Source organism: Delphinapterus leucas, chromosome 4 (assembly GCF_059928025.1).
Source record: "Delphinapterus leucas isolate spDelLeu-1000000601 "Yukka" chromosome 4, BTC_Dleu_Yukka2, whole genome shotgun sequence".
Classification (NCBI taxonomy): Eukaryota; Metazoa; Chordata; class Mammalia; order Artiodactyla; family Monodontidae; genus Delphinapterus; species Delphinapterus leucas.
The window spans coordinates 55,852,431-55,877,326 of record NC_143132.1 but is presented as its reverse complement, the minus strand read 5'-3'; the positions used below and the strand labels follow the sequence as shown (position 1 = coordinate 55,877,326).

The 24,896-nt window shown below is 35.3% G+C and overlaps 1 protein-coding gene across 1 annotated transcript in view; it reads right to left on the bottom strand.

Annotated features, from left to right (window-relative positions):
• Nucleotides 1–12,422: 12,422 nt before the first annotated feature.
• Nucleotides 12,423–24,896, bottom strand: part of TRAT1 (T cell receptor associated transmembrane adaptor 1) — a 36,490-nt gene continuing 24,016 nt past the window's right edge. Inside the window, exons 4-6 of the mRNA XM_022597661.3 lie at nt 22,628–22,689; nt 20,443–20,528; nt 12,423–14,602 (exon numbers count right to left, since the gene is read on the bottom strand). Of these exons, the coding sequence (XP_022453369.1) occupies nt 14,348–14,602; nt 20,443–20,528; nt 22,628–22,689 (403 nt within the window). The 3' untranslated portion in view covers nt 12,423–14,347. The remainder of the gene's footprint in view (nt 14,603–20,442; nt 20,529–22,627; nt 22,690–24,896) is intronic.

Genomic DNA, 24,896 nt, shown 5'->3' with positions numbered 1-24,896 from the left:
TATTCTCTGGGTGAGAAGTCACACTCCCAACCTTTTCCATGTTCACCTCATTTCTTGATTTTTTTGTGTGTATATTGATTTTTCTTTATACAAATAAAAGTAAATGAAAATATATGTATATTCTGATTCCTCCACCCCTGACTTGCTTATGCAAAAGAAAGCATACATTATACACTGTTACAGACTGTGCTTTTAAAAAAATTTTAATCCATATCCTGAGAGCTTTTCACATTAATGCACAGTATGTCTTCGTTCTTCTTTATAGCTGCATAGTATTCCATTTAGTGACTTTACCAGAGTTCATTTAACAAGATTCCTATTGCTCTGCTGTTGCAAATAATGCTGCAGTAAATGCTGTGTAAAAATATCATTTCAAATATATCCTAATGTATCCATAGAATGAATTCTTTAAAATGGGAATGCTGTGTCAGAGAGCAAATGGGTTTGTAATTTTTATAAGTATTGCCAAATTGCCCTCCATTGTGCACTGTATTGTATTCTTTACCAGCAGAGTAGGAGAGTACCTGTGTTCAGTAGGAAGACTGTAAACTATTGAGTCAACTTCTGTAACAGTTATAGAACATTTTAGTTTTTCTGTCTTTTCTTTAGTTCTGGTAATTTGTATTTTCCTAGGAATTTATGCATTTTATCTAAATGTCTATCCATTTTTGCATATATACATTTGGTAACAATATAATTATCTTTCTTAATATTTTTCTGTATTTGTGGACATGAGCCCCTTTTCATTCCTAAGACTGTGTACTAATGGCTTCTCCCTGTTCTTAATCCATCTAACTAGGCAGGGTTTCTCAACTTTGACATTTGGGGTCAGATGATTCTGTTATTGGGGGCTGCCCTGTGCTTTGCAAGAGTTTTAGCATCTACCCACTACATGCCAGTAGCACTCCCCACCCCAGGTTGTATTTCCAATCACACTTTGTTGTCAGACACTGACAAGAGTGTCCTCTGGGAAAGGTTGTGAGAGGGGAGAGCAAAATTGCTCCCAGTCGCAGACCACTGATCTAGAAGTTTGAAAGTATTATGCCTTATCAAAGAGTAAACTTTGGCTTTGTTAATTCTGTTTTTTTCCTTTTTCTAATTAATTGCTGCTCTTTGTTTATTTCTCTATTTAGACTTACTGATGTTTATTTTTATTTCCAGCTTTTTACAGTTGATATTTAATGCTTCAGTTTTCACCTTATTTTTTTTCTAACATGAGCATTTAAGACTATGCATTTTCTTCTAAGTATCACTTAAAAACAACCCACAAGTAGGTGGAATTAGAGTTTAGTTTTACCTTTCAGTTTTAACTTTCATTATTCTTTTATCTATGGTCTATTTAAAAATGTTTTTATAATTTCCAAATTTATGATTTTTTTACTTATTTTTTTAAAAAATCAATTTCTATCTTAATTGTCAAAGAATGTGTCTGTGTAATTCTGCTTCTTTGATGTATATTGAGGCTTAGTTTATGGCTTAGAATGTGGTCAATAATTTTCATAAATGTTCCATGTGTTCCTGAAAAGAATGTCTAGTTACTGAATATAGTTTTCTATACAAGTCCATTGTCTCAGTTCTTCTCAAACATTTTCATATCATGTCTTACTAGGGTAAATGAATGAGGTTACTTGAGGTCAGATGAGACTGATCTGTGAGGCTCAAGACACCAACTGTCTGCACCTCCTAGGACAGAGGGAATCAAGTTCTGGGCCAACTTGTAACCCTTTCACAGTATAACAGTTTGCCAGAGCATAGCAGCTTATACGTTTTGCATTGGGTCAATATTAACTATATTTTCTGCATCTTCCAAATCCTTATTGATTTCTTTGTGTATTAATCCATAAATTACAGAGAAAGTTGTGTTTAAGTTGATGTGGCTCAGGGCAGGCCATAACAAAATACGCCAAAGTGGCATATTGATTATTTTAAAGTTATTTAAGAAACAGCCAGTGCCAGAAGGACCCTCTGACCCTCCTTTGTCCCCCTGAAAGCAGGAAATAAATCTCCCATATGAAAGGTAGCTTCCCTGCACCAGGAGGTAAAGAGACATCCTTATCACCAAAGATAGGGAATTAGGGCTGAGAAGGCTATGTAAACAAATTCTGCTTAGATTCTTCACTAATTAGTACTCAGATCTAAGCTTCTTTGTCTTGTCAGTTCTTCACAAATTTATTTTCTCTTTGTCTAAAAGGTATAAAAGCTTCCTGCTTTGGTCCCTTCTCTGAGTTTCAGGTTTTTGGGGACCCCATACATACAAAACTAAATTGGTTTTTCTTCTGTTAATCTGTCTTATTTTAATTTAATTATTATACCAGCCAGAAGAACCAGTAAGGGTAGAGGAAAAATTTCCTCCTTAACAAAGTCTCTTATTTTTATACTTTCTCCTTTTAGTTCTGTAAATTTTGGCTTTAGATATGATATTAGGTACATACAAATTAGAATCACTATATATTCTTAGTAAATGTTAACTTTATGAATTGCAATGATCCTCTTTATTATTGCTTTCTGTTTTCATGTCTATTTTGCCTAACATCATTATAGCTATGTCAGCTTTCTTTTGTTACTTGCTTATTATATCTTTTTTCATCTTTTTAATTTTTTGTATCCTTATGTTTTAGATATATTACTTGTAGGCTGCCTATAGGTGGATTATTCCTCCATTTTCAAATATTTGTGACATGTTATTCCTGATAAGTTAGTAGACAATCTCCTTGTTAAAATAAGAAAAATTGCAGTTATTGGCTTTAAGTTGTTCAATCATGATTGTCAGAGAACTGGAAAATGCCAGTGATTATTTCCTGTTATGACTTACTAGTACAACAAGTATTTATATTGTTTAAAAACACTGAGATGACAGTTACAATAATACTACCGGTTCAGGTAAGATAACTAATCAGAACTGTAAGTTTCTTTTGGTTGTTATTACAGGGCATGGCAACAATCTCTAAAGTCTTCAAAGTCTTACAGGAATCTTTTCTTCAAATGCTGCTTCCAAGGACAAATTTATATTAATAGAACAGTACAATTTGGTAATGGTTATGAATATTCACAAAATCTCCTTTTTGCGCAAGAGACGAGATTGATGTGAATGTTCTCAATTTAATACCTTATCAAATCAGAACTTTTGAATTTGTTTTATGATGCAGAAAGCTCTCTATCTCTGTAACTTAAGGAGAGAGGGGACATCATTTCTTTTAGACTCTTCTTGTTAATTGTGAAGACTGGTACTTTTTTTTAAGACGAGGCTTTGTAAACCTCATTACTTAGCGTAAAAAGTAAAAAGCAGGCTTGCGACCTCATTTTTATTTGCAGAAATGGACTAAGAGATGAATGGGATTTTACTTATTAACAGTGAAAGAAGGTGTATATAGCATTAATCTTCCACATTCTGATACTGCAAATGAAGTATGTGTTATTCCTCATTGAATGCAAAGGATGCAGGAATGGCAAAATTGACAAAAAGATGTCAACAGACCTAGGCAAAGGTTTTCTTTTTTTTTTGCGGTACGCGGGCCTCTCACTGTTGTGGCCTCTCCCATTGCGGAACACAGGCTCCGGATGCGCAGGCTCCGGACGCGCAGGCTCAGCGGCCGTGGCTCACGGGTCCAGCCGCTCCGCGGCATGTGGGATCTTCCTGGACCGGGGTACGAACCCGTGCCCCCTGCATCGGCACGCGGACTCTCCACCACTGCGCCACCAGGGAAGCCCCAAAGGTATTCCATTTTTAAGGTAATCAAAGGTTTAAAAACTTATAGAGCAGGGGACACTGCGGCACTCCAGGCTAGAGGAGAAAGGAAACTTGCTTGCCTAAGTGCTCTACAACAAGAGGCTGCACACCTGCCTCCTGGTTAGAATCTGATCTCACTTCTCCGTTGCTTTCCTCTGACCTATATCAGGGTTGAACTCTGCAGGCCACTTAATTTACATCTTTGCTGGAACCTTGTCTTCCAGGGCCAGATGGGCTGACTGAATTAGGTCAAACTGATAACAATTTGGTAATTAAAAGTACAGCAAGTGTTATTGTCCCTAACAATTTGATAGCAAGATTTAGAGTGACAAACTAGTTGTTTAATATTTATTTAAAATATTTAAAATATCTTGCCAAATAGTTTCTTTTCAGTGATCTCTTAAGGCACAATTTTATTCTTTTGATTGTATTTCCTCTGAACTTGTAAATAATCAATAACGGTATGCAAATTTAGTTTTCAAAATCATATATAAAACAGTCTAAATTAAAAAGAAAAAGGTCTAAATTTTAATGTAGAGGAAACAAGTTTATGCATATGTGAGGAATTTCAATATGTATTTATCTTCCTGAAAACTGGCTTTTCTTTAATCTCTAAGATTATTCTGACTGGTATGGAACAGATACTGTGCATGGATATATACCAATGGATCTCATTCTGCCAACCCCCCGCACCCCAAACAACACTATTTTAGCACTCCTTATTACCTGCTGGAGAAAAGTTAGCTAAAGAATGAAACCAAGGTATTTGTGGATGCATTACTTAGATGAGGCCCATCTGGAAGTAACAGAAACATCAAAATAGCAATGGCTTAAATAAAACAGAAATTTCTCTCTCACATTAAAGAAGCTGGATATAGTTGGTCCAAGATTGGAATGATGTTGCATGTGTTAGGGGCTTAGGCTCTTCCTCTTGTTTCTCTGCCATCTTTAGCCTGTGGCTTCCATCCTGTGATCTAACATGGCTGCTCAACTTCAGCCATCACATCTTGTTGTTTTTTTTTGTTTTGTTTTTTTTTTTTTTTTAAACATCTTTATTGGGGTATAATTGCTTTACAATTGTGTGTTAGTTTCTGCTTTATAACAAAGTGAATCAGTTATACATATACATATGTTCCCATATGTCTTCCTGTTGTTTTTTTTTTAATTGAAGTATAGTTGATTTATAATATTGTGTTAGCTTCTGGTATACAGTAAAGTGATTCAGTTGTATATATATATATATATACTTTTTAATATTTTTTCCATTATGGTTTATTACAGGATGTTGAATATAGTTCACTGTACTATATGGTAGGACCTTGTTGTTTCTCTGTTTTATATATAGTAGTTTGTATCTGCTAATCCCAAATGCCTAATTATCCCTCGCCCACTTCATTTCCCCTTTGGTAACCGTAAGTTTTTCTATGTCTGTGATTATGTTTCTGTTTTGTAAATAAGTTTATTTGTATCATATTTTAGATTCCACATATAAATGACATCATGTGGTATATGTCTTTCTCTTTCTGATTTACTTCACTTAGTATGATAATCTCTAGGTCCATCTATGTTGCTGCAAATGGCATTATTTCATTCCTTTTATGGCTGAGTAGTATTCCATTGTCTATGTATACCACATTTTCTTTATCCATTCATCTGTTGATGAACACTTAAGTTGCTTCCTTATCTTGGCAATTATAAATAATGCTGCTATGAACGTTGGGGTGCATGTACTTTTTCAAATTAGAGTTTTCTCCAGATATGTGCCCAAGAGTGGGATTGTTGAATCATATGTTAGCTGTCTCATCTTTATTCCAGCTAGAGAAAAAGACTACCTAAGTAGGCCACACCCAGCTTCAGGGGGGAAAGTTGTTCCAGCAGCTATGCACCCAGCATCAATTGCACAGGACAAAGTTAAACAGGCAAGGAAGACTGTATTCAAGACTGTTGCAATAGAAGGGGGAGACTGAACTCAACTCCACTGAAACAAAGGACTGGAAAAATTTTAGGAGCTGGGGTGCTGGTACACTTAGGCCACCTGTTTGCTAATTGGCCTTACCCAAAGGAAATGTAAATTTTCTCCTATCTCCATGACAGAAGGTAGTTTTACAACTTGGAGCAAGGTACCCACTAGAGTTAGGCGTCTACCCTCCCAAGGAGACTGAGAAATAAGGGCACCATCATCCTTGATGTTTACATTTCAAAGAAGTGGTTCCCAGGACCTTGAGAAAGACATCCCCTGGGTCCTCAAACTGCCAAGAGGCTCCTAAGGAAATTTATATACATTTCAAAGGGGACAAAGAAGTAATTTGTAATTACAAGTATTTTAAATTGAATACTCCAGGAGAAGGGAGGTCGGGGACTTATAGTCAGGAAGAGATCTGTCTAAAATTTTTCAAGCTGGGGAAATATTAAGGCCTGCTTGGTCACCAGTTAAAAAATCAAGTTTCTATACTGAGAAAGAATAAATGGGAGAATAAAAATTGGAGAACTACTGACAGTTTGCTTCTGCTGGCTCAATAGTTTTCTCTCTCTGTTCTTTGAAGAAAGACTACAAAAACACAATAATGCTTAATTCAAAAATTAATCTTTCTATTGGTAGAATTTCAGCTACTACTATTGCTTGTGTGGTAAAGGCCAGTAGATAAGACTCTTATAGCCTGCTGAATTTCTTCCACCACCAGGGTTGTATACTTCCTGAGAGTCAGCGGTGTTTATCTCTAAACTTGCTAGCTATACTTGTTGTCGTAATTACATAAGATAATTATTATGTGTCCTAATGAAATGTGGGTGTGGATAGAACTTTCTGTATGATAATTAAGTTACTATTTTGCCAAGAAAAAAAAATGTTACTTGCTTAAAAATTGCTGCCAAATTAGATGTGGGTAAAGTTCCCATAAAAGTCTTGGAAGAAAAGGTCTAGACGGATTCTGCACTTACATTTCATCGCAAATGTTTTTAAGTTCTAAGTTCACTTTAAAGAAACTAAAACTGGGACTATAGACAGTGTTTTATGGGCAGTGAAAATTATACAAGATGGAATGGAACTCTTATCATAGGCTTTCTTAAGAAATGGTCTTGCCCTACATCAAAAGTTTAATAAAAAATATTTATACATTTTAAGTTAAAATGCTAATGGTACCTTTTTATTACTCAACACTTGGACCAGTTTTTAAAATTAATCTACCAACTACTGTCTCAATCAAGTTAGATGAAAATAAAACCAAACCAAATATCTACTAACTCTCAAGGTTGGTGACGGATACTGATTTGTTAAGAGAGTTCTTTATTATATCAAAGGCAGCCGAAGACAGTACTCATTGAAACTCTTATTCCATTCTTTCCATTTTGATTAAAATAAAATTTTCTCTGATTCTAAATGAGATAACGTTCAACTCTGTGTTCAAAATTAGACAAAATTGAGCACAAAACAAGGTTTTAGCTTTAACATTGGAATTTTTTTTGCAAGTTTGTTTTGGATTTTGTCTTTTATGGGAGTGAACTTGACTTAGCATCCAAAGTCACTGAAGCAATGACATCTATTTCTTTCCCCTAAAATTGGGATACAAGACTGATAAAGAAGTGCCTAGGTATTTAAAGGCAAGTGGCATTAATAAAATACTAGCTTGTAAAAAACACTTTAATATGAACATTTTGTGGTAGAAGTCTTGGTGTTTATTGAAAGCTACAGACTGTCAGTTAAGTGGACTTATATTTAGATTCATCCTAAACTAGAGAGGTTCTTAGTATTGTGAAAACTACCATAAATTTCATTATTTTTCAACATTTTTAAGAAATACTTTTTTTCAATTTGTTTTAGTTAGCTTCTTTTGATTTTAAATACTAGAAATAGGGAGAGAGCATTATGATTAAATAGGTAGGGTGTAAGGAGAATCCAGAACTAGGGCCCAAGGTGCTTTTAACCAACTGAAGGTATCAGCTTCTTAACAGATCCAGCTCTGGACTTGGACTGCTTGTTCAAATCCTGAATCTATAACTTATTTGTGCAATATTGGGCAAGTTAATCTTTATCAGTCTTGGTTTTCTCATCTGTAAGATTATGATTATAATAGCATCCATCTTTTAGGGTGTTACATAATTAAATTATGTATGCAGGTAAGCACTTAGACCAGTGTCTTGCACTTAGTAAGTTCTAATAAATAATAGTTGTTATACTGATTTTCTAATTAATCTGACCACTTATAGAGTCTTGAATTCCATTCTCTACCAACTATCTCCTTGTGTTTACTCTTAGTTTCTGTCCCCTTGCAATTGTGCCTTGTTTCCCAAGGCCCCAGTTCTGTTTAATAGCATCCTTTTGGCTCAGCCCCCACTGATAACTGTCCAATCTATAGATTGGTTTAGAGGATGCACTGTGTTGCCATGATGTCTTAGGTGGTAGAAACTATGAGTAGGTAAGGCAGCTTCTTCAGAAGAGGTTAAAGGAACAGCAAGCATCATTACTAGAGCATCTGTCAAATTTGTATTCTTTCTTGTTATCTTCTCTAAATTTTGTTTAGTGTCTTAATGTAAATTATCAATTCTGTTTATCAAGTGAAGGCAAAACCTCAGAGAGATTTAAGCATATTTCAAAACTAATCATCCTGCCTTTACTCTTCTAGAAATAAGTCCTTTAATACCAAAGGAAAATGAGTTATTGTTCCTATTCTTGAGATTTAAGTTGAACTTTTTGGGACCTTAAGATATTTTCAGTGAAAATCTTAAGACTTTGGAATTCATCTGTTTTTCTAGTCAAAAATGTTCTCTATATTTTCTTCTGTACATTTTCTTTTTCAGTTGAAATGTGAAAGTTTATAATGATACTCCTCCTGGGACATAATCTCTGAGAACTGTCATAGGTGAAGTATATATATATTTTTAATGATTGCATGATGATCAGTAATTCATAGCTTATTAATTAACATTTCAAAGAGTCCTGATTAAGTTATAGAATTACACAAAATTACACTAAAAATATATTGTAAAATTACACTAAAGTGAAATGAGGTGCTTGGGGTTCTGCTTCTCATCAAGATAGAATAACATCTTGGATTTATCCTCTCACTTGAATATATTCCCTCCCACTTTAAGCAACTAAAATCCAGACAACGTATATGAGACAATGATACTCAAGACTTTGAACATCAGGCAATGAAGAAAAATGATCCCTGAAAGATGGGAAATAAATGAGGTGAACCCTACTATTGCCCTATCTTATTGCCTGGAGAAAGTTTTCAGGCCCTAGAGTAGGTAGAGGGAGTGTAAGTATTGACCACTGATCTCCTGAACTGAGGAGATGAAGCTGCAGGTCAAGAGAAACCAAGAAGGCAGAGTACTGAATAGGAAAAAGCTGCATATAGAAAGAACTCTGGAGGTGTGTAAAGAGTCTGCACTGAGGATTCAGCTGAATACTGATCAGTGCATGCATGTAAGAAAACTAGCAAAGCTTGGGGAAAGACCTAGAAAAAAGAGTAGAGAAAACAGTGCCTATGGCTCACAAAAGGCTGGGAATAGTACTTGTTTTCAACAGCTGGGGTGAAAAACCTCATAATTCAGAGGGTCAGAATAGCTTTTTACCTAAGTTAAATTCAGCCTATTACTGAGGCAAGACCCTACTCTGGTCCTGCTTAACAAAGTTTAAAAAGCAAGACTCTAAAGAATCAATTTGTGTCCAAGTAACTTGACCATTCCCAGAATAAAACTCAAGAATATCACAGGATTACAAAAATATCTATCACCAAACAAAGTAAAATTCACAGTATTTTCTGCCTAATGAAAAATTACCAAGAATTTTTGAAAGTAGGAAAATACAACCCAGAATGAGAAAAATCAATCAGTTGAAACTCTGAATGACACATGATAGAATTAGATAAAAACATTAAAACAGTTGTTATAACTGTATTTAATATGTACAAGAAGTTAGAAGATTAAACATGTTTGATAGAGACATGAAAGATGCAAGAAGAAAATACCCAAACTGAATTTATAGAGATAAAAACTAAATTGTCTGAGATTAAAAATATCTCTCAGGGATTATTGACAGATAGACATTTTAGAATTAGTGACCTTGAAGACATAGCAAGAGAAATTATCCAAAATAAAAAACAGAAAATAAAAAAAGACTGAAATAAACATAAGTAAAATGTGGGATAATTTGCAAGTAGTTGAAGAACCTGGAAATGGGGAATGGGATAAAAAATATATTTAAAAAAATATTGCATATTGTTTAAAACCAGTGATAAAAAAAATCTTAAAACAATCAATCAGAGAAGAATAAGAACACAGAGGGACAAAGACAAGTATGACACCAGATTTTTCTTCAGAAACAATGCAACTAAGAAATCCGTAGAACAGTATCTTTAAATCGCTGAAAGAAACATATAGTCAACTCAACCTTGAAATTTTTTACCCAATGAAAATATCTTTCAAAAATGAAGGCAGATAAAGATTTTCTCAGATACATAAATGCCGAGGGAATTCATCACCAGCAGGCTTGAAAAATAAATGTTAAAGGAAGTCCTTTAAGCTGAAGAATACTGATACTAGATGGAAGCCTGGATCTATACAAAGCATTGAGGGGTTTTAGAAATGTTAACTACAGGGCTAAACATGAAGACATTTTTTTTTATTATTATTTAAGCCTTTTAAAAAGATAATTGGGGCTTCCCTGGTGGTGCAGTGGTTGAGAGTCCGCCTGCCGATGCAGGGGACACGGGTTCGTGCCCGGGTCCGGGAAGATCCCACATGCCGCGGAGCGGCTGCGCGCATGAGCCATGGCCACTGAGCCTGCGCGTCCGGAGCCTGTGCTCCTCAACGTGAGAGGCCACAACAGTGAGAGGCCTGCGTACCGCTTAAAAAAAAAAAAAAAAAGATAATTGGCCTTTTAAAGTAAAAAATAATAACAATGCATAAAATGTATAAAACCCGGAGCACAAAGGTCAGAGGAGGGAAGTAAAAGTTCACTGTTTTAAGATTTAAAGAGGTATTCTATCATTTGAATGTAGACTGTAATGAGTTAGAGATGTTTATTAATAACTCTAAGAAATTACTAAAAAACACAACATAGATTTGTAACTAATTATCCAACAATGAAGATAAAATGGAATCATAAAAAAAAACCTTATGTAATCTAGAAGAAGTCATAAAAAGAGGAAAAAATAAAGAACAGATGGGACAAATAAAAAACAGATATCAAGAGTGTTGCTTTTAACCCAACCATATCAATAATTGCATTAAATGAAAATAGGTTAAACACCCGAATTAAATGAGATATTTTCAGACTGGATTTTTTAAAAAAGTAAAACAAACTATATGTTGCCTACAAAAAATGCATTTTAAATATAAAAATGTAACTAGGTTGAAAAAGGATATAAAAAGATATTTCATGTTAACATTAATCAAAAGCTAGAATAACAATATTAATATTAGACAAAGTAGATTTCAGAGAAAACAATACTACCAAGGATAAAGAGGGTCATTTCATAGTGATAAAGATTAAAATCATCAAAAAAATAGTGCGTTTGAACATGTGTGCCCCTAATAATAGAGCTTCAAAAAACATGAAGCAACAACTGACAGAATAGTATGGAGAAATAGGCAAATGTACAATTATAGTCAGAGATTTCAACATTCCCCTCTCAATAATTGATAGAACAAGTAGGCAAAATCAGTGAGGATATAGAAGACTTGAAAAGCTCTATCAACCAAATTGGCCTAATTGACATTTATAGAACACTCTACCAACAACAATAGAATATACATCTTTTTTTTTCAAGTGTACACCATCATCCATCAAGATAGACTATATTCTGACAATAAAGAAAGGCTCAATAAATATAAAAAGATTCAAGTCATATGTTCTATGACCACAATAGAATTAAATTAGAAGTCAACAACAGAAAGAGATCTGGAAAATCCTCAAATATTTGGAAACTATACATTTATAAATAACCCATGGGTCAAAGAAGAAATCAAAAGGGAAATTGAAAGTGCTTGAAATGAATGAATATGAAAGCACATATCAAAATTTGTGGGATGCAGCTAAAGCAAAACAATATTTTTAAAAAGGGAAATTTATGAGACTAAATCCCTATTTTAGACAAGAAAAGTTTTATATTAATGACCTCAGTTTCCACCTTAAAATGCTAAAAAAAGAACAAATGAAACACAAAATAGGCAGAAGAAAGGATATAATATAGATCAGAGGGTAAATCAATGAAACAGAAAATGTAAAAACAATAGAAAAATTATGTGAACAATAACTTGTTCTTCAGGAAATCAATAAAATTGATAAATCTCTAGATGGGGAAAAAAGAAGAAAATTATCAGTATCAAAGAGAAGTGAAATCACTACCAATTCTACAGATATTAAAAGAATAATATGAGAATATTTTGAACAACTTTATGCCAATAAATTTAACAACTTAGATGAGAGGGACAAATTCCTCAAAAGACACAAATTTACAAAGTTCACTCAACAAGAAATAGGTAACTTGAAAAACCTTATATCTATTAAAGAATTTAAATTTGTAGCTAAAAACCTTCCTGACTAATGGGCATCAGATATATCTGGTACAAAAAACTTTAAAATATTTTGGAATTCAAATGATATAAACCAGAGGCAAAAAATTCAAATATTTCCAGGTGCCAGGTAAATAATGTAAGTGAATGATGTGGAATAATTACAGGAAAAAACAACTGCCAAAAATACAATCTAACTTTATTTTTACTGAACCATGGTATATATAGAAATGCAACAACATAAACATATATGATAGCAAAGATTTTATTTTAAATTAAACATAAAAACTTAAAGTCAGTATGTAATTATTAACTTTATTTGTTGTGGGTTTTTCTTGGATCTTCTCTGGAATCAGAAACCTGATTCCTTCTGCGCTTAAATATTAGTATTTTTGTCTTTCCTATGGCATTGTGGACAACTTAAAATATTTTACTTTGTCATCAGCATTTAATTTTCTACAGATTCATAATGGAAAATAATTATTGACAGAAGTAGGCACTTCCAAATATGGATAGAATTCTTCCACAAAATGTGCTCTTCCTTCCTCTCTTTACTTGGGTGGCTTCTTCTCATTGTTCAGTTCTCAGAATTAAAATTTCTTCTTCAGAGATGCCCTCTCTCCATTATCTCTTTCTTCTGTTTTCTTAATAGTATTTTTCTTACTAGTAGCTACACTTTTCTTTGTTAACCTGTTACTCATCTTTTCTCCTAGCCTGTAGTTCAACGGGTGCAGAGTCTCAGTTTCCCTCATCATTGTATAACTTAGTACATAAACTGCCTCAGGAGTTCCACAAACAATTGAAGAAAGCGTGACTAAGCTCTGGTCAGAGGGCAGGACTGATAGCCGTCATGTACAATTTTCTTGGTCAGTGATGATTTGAGACCGAATTAAACGCCTACTCCAAATGGAGAGAGATAGAAAGTTTTTTTTTTTTAATTTTTTTTTTGGAGGGCAATTTAAGAGCACTTATGAGTTTAAATAGGACACACACTTTGACCGAACTCTTGGTCTTTCAGAAATATATTCTGTAGAGACTTACAGAATGCATACCTTTTAAAGCAGCAGTTCTTTTCCTAGACATTTAGCCTCAAGGAGAAGTCAGACAAGTACCAACTATGTGCTGAGATGCATTCTCATTACAATGTTATTTGTAAAAGCAAAAAAACAGAGATTGGAAATGAGCTAAATGTACTTCAAAATTATTTAAATGAGTTTTGGTATAATCAATGAAATGCTATGCAGGCATTAAAATTATAACTGTAGTTAGTTACAGTTAAAAATAACAGTGGAAATAAATCTATAATATATTATTGTTAAGTGAAAGAAGTTTAAATAATATGTATAAAATAATCATTCCCCTTTTTTCTTTTTTGGTTAAAAAAACAACTAATGGTCATATATGTGGGTATATATATGGTCATGCCCAGAAAAACATCTAGAATATATAGAAAGTTGATCACAGTAATTATCTCTGGCTAGTAGAATATCTAAATTCTTTTTGATACTGTTTATTGTTACAAGGAATATGCATTAATTTTATAATAATTTTTAGAAGTAATAAAGATATTTCCATTTGTGAAAAGTATTTCTTAAGATTATCCCTCTTCTCTTAGAAATAAGTTTTAATGTCTCCCATGCCTTTCAGTCAGAAATTTCTTCCAATTATGGGATGTTTCACATTGATTAGAAACGAGAACTGTTTAAAAAAAAAACATTGACTTTTATTTCTCTTTCAACATGATCCAGAACATATTTATGCTTAAAACCTTTTTTTTTTTTTTGGTTTATTTCGCTGAGTATTAATAATTGTTTTGAAGTTATGATTTTGTTATCAGGATCAATTTGCAAACTTGATTTCATTTACATTTGACTACATCAGTATTTTTTAAGTGAATTCAAATAACTAATTTAAATAACTAATTTGTATGGTATTCCATTTGCTGTGTATAACATAAGCTCTGTATAAAAGGTAAGTCACCATCGCACCAACAGACGATCAGCTCATCACCCTGACAAATCATGTTGTGTCATATGGGGTCTTCATTTCTTTAACAGCCACTTCCAGTAAGAGCTGGGTCACTGAGCTAGATCCATAGTCCAGCTAGTTTACAGTTTCTTTCTGTGCACGGATCAATCCAAACAGCCTAATGGGATCATCATGAATGTTTTCCTCTATTGCCTGGCTTTCTGGTGGGAAACTGTCCACCAAAGTGGTCTTAGAAAGGTTGATATCCATTGCATGTACCTGCCCATCTTCATCCTTGTCTGACAAATAAGTTTTCTGTTTCTTGTGCTTTCTGCGCTTCCCCTCACAGCTGTGATCTAGTGAGGCATAGAACATCTTTACTTCAGTTTCCTAGAAAGAAAGGTATATTAATTCTTCATTGTTAGCCATTCTTTAACTTTGATAACCTGTGGGTATTTCTAAGGCCTATAAAAAACACACAGCTTGTTTTCTGGGCTTCAGCTACCTTATTTGCCAAATTTGTCAATTAGGATGATAAGACTTTGGGGTGGAAAATGCTTAAGTGAACTTTTTGTGTGTATAGTTTTATTTCCTTTTATACTCAAAATATACATGAACCTTTTAGATGGATTTTTACCTGTCTCTCCCCCTGCCTTCACCTCAGGGAGTGCCTGCCCTGTGTTTTGCCTATCAAGTAACAATACTAATTTGTTAAACTGGGAACAAAGCATGACAGGAAGGAATTTAACCAATCAAAAATCTGCTTTACATATGTTTAATACTTGGTCATTTGATGGTACCCGTAAAACTCCCAAATTTTTCTACATTTTTGAGACTCAGAAGTATAATGTTAGGGACTTCCCTGGTGGCACAGTGGTTAAGAATCCTCCTGCCAATGCAGGGGACACGGGTTCGATCCCTGGTCCAGAAAGATCCCACATGCCGCAGAGTAACTAAGCCTGTGTGCCACAACTACTGAGCCTGTGCTCTAGAGTCCGCATGCCACAGCTACTGAGCCCATGTGCCACAACTACTGAAGCCCGCATGCCTAGAGCCTATGCTCCGCAATAAGAGAAGCCACTGCAATGAGAAGCCCGTGCACTGCAACAAAGAGTAGCCCCCACTCGCCATAACTGGAGAAAGCCCACGTACAGCAACAAAGACCCGACACAGCAATAAATAAATATTAAAATCGGGTAAAACAAAAAAGAACTATATGTGTTTGCTACATTATAAAAAAAAAAGTATAAGGTTAACTGTCCATTTATATGACTGGCATTTGGCAAGAATTGCATTTCCCATTTTCCCATTTTTTCCTTTTTTTCCTTTTTTTTACTTCCTTCTTGCCTACATGTCCCCAGATCCTGTTTGAGCTCCTTTAGGTTGGTCTTAGAGATACTCATTTGCATCCAAGAAAGCCTGGTAGTCCTCTCTGGCCTAGAGCTGTGTCAGTACTAGAATAAGAAGGGCAGGAGACTAGAGAAACTTGGGGAAAACAATAGGCCTGAAGACAAGACCTTGAATTTGGTGTTTGAAAGTTTAGGATTGAATTCCAGCTCTGTAATATACTGGTCATGGGACCTTGGGCAGTTTTTATTTGTTTGTTTGTTTGTTTTAACTATTTTGAGCCTCTTGCTATAAAATGAGAGTACCTATCTTACAACATTATTAGCAAATAGAGATAATATACAGTTGACCCTTGAACAACATGGGGGTTAGGGATGCCAACCCCTTGAGCAGGTAAAAATTCATATATAATTTTACAGTCAGCCCCTCCATTTCCGTAGTTCCGCATCCACAAATTCAACTAACCCCTCACCGTGTAGCACTGTAGTATGCATCTGGTGAAAACAATCAGCGTTTAAGCAGCCCTGCGCGATTCAAACCTGGTTTTTCAAGGTTATCAGAGCTGTAGGCTAAATTAAACTTTAGGACAGCTATTGAATAAACCAAAATATTCTGTATTAAGGATTTACCATTCAGAGTAAGCCAAAGGTATATCAATTTGTGGAGTCTAGGGTAAAGAAGCAACATTTGGATTAACAAAACCCCTATGCATGGATAAGCTTCTCCCTGTAGGCACTTGTTTTCATGCTAAAAGTTAAATGTCTTAAATCTTCTCTACCAGGCAGGGGGATGGCTCTATTTACAACCTCTCTTGTATGTTTGTCTGACTTTTTATTTGTAAAATAATCATTTCTGGAAAATTGTATAGAAGATAGGTAACTTGTATCTTTGCTTGAGTCTCCACACTCTGCCAGTTAGCCCATATACTGTCTTCAAGTTATCTTCCTAAGGCATAACTTCAATATTTTACCATTCTGCCTCAAAAATTTTAGCCTAGAATCTGAATTTTATAGCATGGCATTTAAGGTTTTCTATGCTTATACTTCCACGCTTTCTATTTTGATTCCCAGTACTCGCCTACATAAACTCTCTATTTCAAGCAAACTGGACATTTCACTGCTTCCTGAATACACCTCATGCTTTTCAGACCTGCTTTGCCTTTGACTAGATAGATAGAGAAGATGTCAGTGAAGTTAGAAAAATAACCAAAAGGCACTCGGTAATACAAAGGGGTGGATATCTTTTTTGACTGTCCAGCACTTTGTTCTATTCTCTTTCTTTGATAAATTCTCCATTTTCCTTTAGGAAATTTCCCTCTTCTATCTGGTCCTGGAGAGCCTATCAATCACAATACTGTACTCCAAGCTTAGCACAGGATTAAGCATGCAACCCAGGCTGGAACCAATTACACTACGCATCCTCCTGCCAACAGAAGTTGGCCCAAGGGTGGACATGTGACTTCAGTAGAGCCAATTACATGGCATCTTTGGGATTGAGGTACAGATGCAGAAATAGAAAAGATATCTTTTTCTGGATTTGGGAGGAAGAAAATCTGAGTCTCCAGTGGCTTTCCCAGCCTCAATGGAAGAGTCTGTTGGTAATAGAAGAGAATGAAGTCAGTAACAGAGAAGCAGGGTGAAGAAATGGAGAGAGCTCTCATAGTCAGTCATTTCAAAAACAAAAGACACCCTTTCATCTCCCAGGTACATGAGCCAGTGATTTCCCTTTTATGCTAAAGTGGTTTGAATTGGGTTTTTGCACTTATAACTGAAAGCAAGTAATGTATGTCTGGTCAACAACTGGTCCGCTTTATCAAGTCCTGCAGAGTTCAAAGAACAAGAGTCCTGAGAAAGGACCACAATGTGTACGTGTAATAGTCATTTGTGACTTCCAGAGTGTTGTTCTACTTGAATAGATGCATGGAAAATATAGACAGGGAAAAAAGAATTTGTATCTATGAAAAGAAATGGAAACCATGGAAGAAAGTAAAAACCAGTTTAGGAATTAGAGAGAAAAACAGGTTGAAGTAGAGCTTTGTTGTTTTATTTGTTTTTAAATATTGCAGGGATTTGTGTATATTAGTAGGTCAATAGTAATTCATTTAAAGACAGAAATGGAGACAAATTAAATAATTGAATGTGCAAGATCCTGAAGGAAATAGGAGAAATACTCAAGAGTACAAGTAGGAGTATTGGCTTTGGAAAGAGGAGGGGTTGCTTCTGACATAGGAGGGAAAGGAGGGATAGGTGAGAGGTTTTAACAGGAGGATAAGAGAAGAGAAACAAGTTCACACCTGCATGCTTCAAATTTTTTTAAGACATGGGAACTCTCATGAACTCATTTTATCATTAGGTTTCCTGATCATCTCTTCCTAGTTAATAGTAGACTTAGATACTGAAATTACAACTTCTGAACTGTACACATCATTTTCAAAGGACAAGAAGCTTATTCCCTTTTCCAACAAACACTTTATCCATCAGGCTTTATTGCATTATATTATAGGTTTGTTATGCTTTTGTAATTGACCAAAGTAACTATGTATCATAGTAGCTAACTGGGTAGTGTTTTTTTTGTTTGCTTTTGTTTTTTTTTTTTTGCGGTACGCGGACCTCTCACTGTTGTGGCCTCTCCCGTTGTGGAGCACAGGCTCTGGACGCGCAGGCTCAGTGGCCATGGCTCACGGGCCCAGCCACTCCGCGGCATGTGGGATCTTCCCGGACCGGGACACGAACCTGTGTCGCCTGCATTGGCAGGCGGACTCTCAACCACTGCGCCACCAGGGAAGCCCTGGGTAGTGTTTTTGATGATAATGGTCATTCTAATAAAATGGAATTGATCAAGTATGAAGAGATGACTTCTGGGTGGGATAAACTGGGAGATTGGGATTGACATATACACACTACTATATGTAAAATAGGTAACTAATAAGAACCTACTGTATAGCACAGGGAACTCTACGCAATACTCTGTAATGACCTATCTGGGAATAGAATCTGAAAAAGAGTGGATATATGTATATGTATAACTGATTTACTTTGCTGAACACCTGAAACTAACACAACATTGTAAATCAACTATACTCCAATAAAAATTAATTTAAAAAACCAAAGAGATTACTTCTAATTTTTGAAATTGGGCTTCCCTGGTGGCGCAGCGGTTGGGAGTCCGCCTGCCAATGCAGGGGACACAGGTTCGTGCCCTGGTGGGAAGATCCCACATGCCGCAGAGCGGCTGGGCCCGTGAGCCGTGGCCTCTGAGCCTGCGCGTCCAGAGCCTGTGCTCCACAACGGGAGAGGCCACAACAGTGAGAGGCCCGCATACCGCAAGAAAAAAAAAAAAAATTAAATTTGTCAGAAGGGTGAAATAGAATGAAAACTAATCTCCTTAGAAGTGTCTTTAAATATATAATTTATAAAGTAGCAGACTTTGAAAGATATTTTAAGGCTTTGCACAATTTCCAGTTGAGTAAAAACCAGACGCAGCACAAATAAAGCTGGCCTGTTTAATTTACATGTTTTAAACAGCAACTTCTACTCAGAATTCTCAGTTCTTTCATAACTAACGTCCTGTGAATCTCTGCATTTCAGGTGGTGTAGTTACATTTTAACCTTCTTGACAGGTTTTCTCTTTATTGTCATGAATATTACCATGAATTTTGCAGATCATATTATAACATGCAGTTTTTCATATCTTTTATCTAAAAAATACATTTACAATTAATTGAACATCACATGACAGATTTGCCCATGAGAGGACGACCTTACATTTTGCTTAAACCTCACCACATCTTGGTTTCTTAATAAAAATTTCAAGAATTTGATTCTTTAGGAGATTCATACAAAGAAAAAGAGAAATTCTACCTTAATGGGAAGTTTCCAAGTTCTGACCCATCTTTGGGAGGAGAGTGTTTTCTATTAGGCAGGACTAAGTTTGGATTCTGTCTCCCCGCTTAGTTTCTGAGTCTCTAGGTTAAGTTTTTTCATCTTTTTTGCAAGCCTCTGTCAAATGGGAATAACCGTGCTGTCTCCCTTACAGGAATCTAAAAAGATATGCCTGTAAAGCACATAATACAAGCCTGACATGTAAAAACTGCACAGGAAATGCTGGCCCTATGACTGTTTCTAGGGAATAGCACAAGAGCACATAATAAAAGGGACGAGATCGAGGAGAAGAAAGAACCATCAAAACTGAGATTTATAACATTTCAGCCTCACGTTTGCTAAGAATCATGAATGGCAGTGCTATGTCTGAGGATGCTGAACTGATTGTGGTAGTAAAAAGATAAACTACCCATTTCTTCCTGGGTTTTTCTGTTTCTACTTAGGCTTTAGTCCTGCCTATCTCCACACAAGCCACGTGTAAATCTCCTGTCATAAGACCATAGCCATAGGACTTGTATTAAATTTACACTCATTTTTTAAAAGTAAAACAGAAGTATGGTCTTTTATAGTTAGTTAATTTATCTTTTCACTAAAGGTCTCTTTCTCCCCATCTGCCATAAATTCCCGACATCTAGGTCTTCTGAGAATTCTGCATGTGTCACCTTTTATATTTATTTCTACGATACATGTAATTTTTTTTCCCTCTGAAAGGAAAAGCTTAACTAATACTTTAGGAAGAGAATCCACTTTTCCCTTGAAATCTACTGCCTTTGTAGTTGTACGTAATTTTGACTCTTTAAGTGTAGCTCTGAGTACTATTTATTTGCCTTTGAGCTTTTCATTAGAGCTCAGGCTCCAGATTTGACACCGACTCAGAATGCAAAATTTCTAACAGGCTGCTTCTGATGTTTATCAGAATGTGCTGCTTTTATGCTCTTGAAACATGCAGCTGTGCTATGACCTAGGCTGAACTTGGCCCTTGATATGGAAAACAAGACTTACCTGTGAAGGTGGGGCGTCTTGCAGTTTGTTCACAGATCTCTCTGGCCGGGCTTTCATTTGTTCATAGTAGTTTTCATCCACTGGTTCTTGGGAGTGGAAAAGAGATTTACAATGGAAAAATAAAAAATCCTGGCATGAATAAAAATACATGACCCAAACAACATTTAGCTATAAATGTGAAACCTTCAGCGATCATTTGACTAGGCTTCTTTGTGAAGAAACAAAGAGGTAAGGAAGCACAAACTGCTCTGCAGATCAGACTGTGGAGAAGTCTGCTGCCCTACAGCATTAACAATTAGACAAAAGAAGGTCACTTGGGATAAGGACTAGATCATATTAATTTTTTTTATACCATTGTAGGACATGACAATCTCAACTTAAACTACCATTTAGATATTATTGAGATCCCACGAGTTAAAGGATTGTCTGTGTTCTCTTTAAGCGTGATTACAAATGGTGCAGATGGCATAAAGCACAGAGCACATATATTGATGATTACGATTTGGTAATTTTTTCCCTAAGTAAGACATTTTACTAAGAGGCCTTCTTAACCTTATATACCATTTTTGAAAAAGAGGGTTTAGATTATGTTTGTCGTCCCATAAATCAGTGACAGGACAGTTCAGCCAGGCTGTTTTGAGGGTCTGGGGTGTATAATGCTTTTACTAAGTACTTGGGGGTTTTTGTACCATGTCCACCAGCCAGCAGACCTGCACTTATTTCATCCTGTGGGGATGCTTACTGAATCATCCGTACCTTTCTTTCCCCAGATACTCCTATTTAAAAGGGAGAAGAAGGAGAGTTAATGACTTGTAGGACGGCAAGTAACCTGGCAGAGATGTGGATTGCACCAGTTTGACCCCATAGATAAAAATATATGTTTACTATAATACAAGGTACTTCAAAATCATTCAACCCTTTCTGAAAAGCAATGCAGAGAACTGGCCCATAGGGTGATGTTTCTCAAAGCATGGGTCATGGAAAACATGCATTAGAATCACCTGGAAGGCTTGTTAAATAGCAAGTTCCTGAGCTCTATCTTGGAACTACTAAATCGGAACCTGTAGGAGTGACACCTGTGCTTATTAGACATGGAGACTGCAGATATGGTGGGCTTTGAGCCACCAGAATACATAAGAAATTAAGTCCTCAGATATTACAGGTGGGCACCAAAATTCTGCAAGGGGAAATGGGAAGGAAAGTTATTTTTAATAGTCTATTCCTGAAAAATAGTTTCTGATTCCTCAGAGTGCAGAGCTTAGAGGACACTTTACCATGGGGGGAAAGACAAAAATTAAATAAATTCTTGACTCCTATAAAATTCTCATGTGTGTAACGTTAGGAGATTCCATACTGTTTTGATATATAGAGATTCAGATAAATTTAGCCCATTACTGGAAACCTCTGTGTTTGAGACTCAGAGATCAAAAGGAATTAACCCCCAAGTCTCCTATCATGAATTAAGTGAACTTCTTACAGGGCAAGGATAGTGTTAAATGCTAGCGTTACTCTCAACAGCTTCTCTCATCAGAGCTCTGGAATTAGATCACAGCTGTTTGTTTTGAGGCATTTAGGGGCATTTTATTTTTGGGGTGGTTGGGATATTTCAAGTAATAAGGGTTGCTGGGAATTGAAGAGTACTTGTTACAAAAGAACAAAAAAATGTATAACCCACTCAGTGATGGTTTGGCACTTCTCTTTCCCTGCTTGTCATCAGTGTAAACCTAGGTTCTCTACTTTAAAAGAACCAGTTAAAACAAGAGAAACCAGAGAATGTGTTCTTTGTTCCAAATTATTCACTGTAGATTTGCTTTTATACACAGAGTGTAAAGCACTGTTTTCCTGGGTCATTTACTGTTCTAGAAATAACTTTATTTCATAGAATTCTGTGTGTGTCAAAATTCATGGTAATAGAGTCTTCCGGTATTCTCATTACTACTAGAGTAAAATAAAGAGAATATAGAAAAACAGGATGTTGATTTACACTGAATGTTGCAATATGATTTATGATATGCAGCTTTGGAAATATATGCTAAATGATATGCCAAAAATACTGAATTTATGGTTACCATTGGAACATTTAAACGTGACTGTGACAAAAAATAAGCTACCTCAAATTCTTTGTGGAATTAAGTGAGGTAATTGATTTATAAATAAATTTAATTTCTGGAAAAATAAAACTTACCTGGGACCACATTATCTAAGTTACCATAAATTGGTGTGTCTTCAAGGTCATACTCATTTTCCCTATAATAAGGAAATAATTTGCCTTGTTAGAATCTACTTTACACATAGTTCAAAACTAATCTCTCAGCTAAATTCAATATTGGGTAAATTATTGCATGCTCTTATTCAGCCTTGACCAGCCAAGGTAGATAGGCAAGTAAGTCAGTAAATGCAAGTGTGTATGTGTGTGTATGAATTTGAAAAGATGTGTTTTGGACCCTCTTTGGGGGAACAAAAATAGCAAATACTTATTTAGCACTTGTTGTGTGTCAGATACTACTTGAAGTGCATTATATATATTCATTCATTTAATTCTCACAACAATTCGACCAGATAGGCACTACAGCATTCCCACTTTAGGGATAAGGAATCTGAGGCACAGATTGGTTATATAATTTGCTGAAGGTCACAAGACTAGTAAATGGCAGAGCTGGGGTTAGAACCTAGATTATCTGTGCTCTAATCTATACATTGTACTTCCTGTTTATTTGCCAAGAATATCACTCTGAACATACCCCTAACACTCTGTTTACTAAATAAATATTAATTGACAGTGATGATAAAAAAATAAGAGGCCAGAGAAATATCATAGACTCAGCTTGGCAGATGCAATAAAATGATTGATCACCTATTACATCCAAATACTGTGCTGTTTTACATGCATTACATCAAAAACCAAGGGAAATTCCTCAGAAATATTATTATTTTCCACTTTAGAGATAAGTCTGAGATTAAGATAAAGTATTTTCCCTAACCTTATGTGTAATATCAGCAGTAAATAACAATTGTGAAAGCTTTTCTTTATGCCAGTGCTCATTCAACCCTCAGGACAACCCTATGAGATGCATTTTTAAAAAGCCCCATTGTGCACATAAGGAATTTGCAAGCTAGAGAGGTAAACTGTCAAAAGACACATAGTAACTGTCAGTGCTAGGATTGTAATGCAAGTCTGGTCCTAAAGCTCTGAATACTATTTGCTCTTGATGTTTGATTAACTTTCCTTATAGCCTCATCTGAATAATCCTAATAGGATTACAGTAGACAACCTACCATTGTCACCAAACAGTGACAATGGCCCTGTTGACCAGCTTTCACAATAGCAGGTTGGGGACAGAAGAACATTTCAGGCAGTGAGAGTGGCATTTCATAAAACAGCAGCAAATGTTTTAACTTTGAGATTACATATCACTGAGAGCTGGAGGGAATTGCATCAAAGGAAAAAGAACTCTTATCTCAAGGCAGAACACCTATATTACTCCCATGCTTCTGAAAGAAGACAGTATATGTAAATAGTATGTAGGTATCGTTAAAAAAAAAAAAACAGTTCAAATGATACCTGTATGAAATGATTTGAAAATCCAGATGCTGGCATGTATTTCGCCTGATAACAAAGAAACTCATCCATAACCTTTCTTTCCATTGGTAATTCACTACAGCTTAATATTGGGATATGGAATAGTCCCTGCTCATGGTTTTTCTCTGGCTATACAGAGAATATAATAGCAAAAGGTGAAGAATTTTTAATAAGACAATCCATCCATTTTTCCTAGCCCACACAGATAGCAGATACAACCTGCAAATGATAAATCATGTGCAAAAAATGAACATCATTTCATTCTCTATGAATGAAAATAAGACATGATTTATAATGCAGTGCCTTGTGTCTACAGGCAGGTCTCAAATGATTAATCATTGCAAATAAACTATTATAAAGAAGCAGTTGCCTAACCAACAAATTAAAATGTATGTCTTTACTTGGCAATGCCAAATAGCTCCAGCCTACTGCAAATATCTAATAAACTTCAAGCACAAATGTTTGGCAGTGTTTTATGTTGAAGACTGATTACTATTTAAAGTGTATTAATAAATATGCCCAGAGACTAGCGCACCTCTGAGTTTTGGGCCAGATCGGATTCTCCACTGTTCTCATCATGTCTGAAATGATCTTCGAACTAATCACATTTACTGACATCCCAAGATTTAAAATAATATTAATTGCATCTTTTGCTAGGGTTCAAATTTTCTACTTTCATATACATTTTCTCTAGTCTTTTTAAAGTTTGTATTTATATTTTATTATTATTTTATTATGAAGTGCTTTAAGGAAAATGCCTCAAATACTTTATTATCTAAGTAGATTAAATAAGTAAATTCAATTTTTAAAAAATCATTACTTCTGCATGGGTGATTTTGGACATAAATTCTCTGAATTTCAATTTCCTTATTTA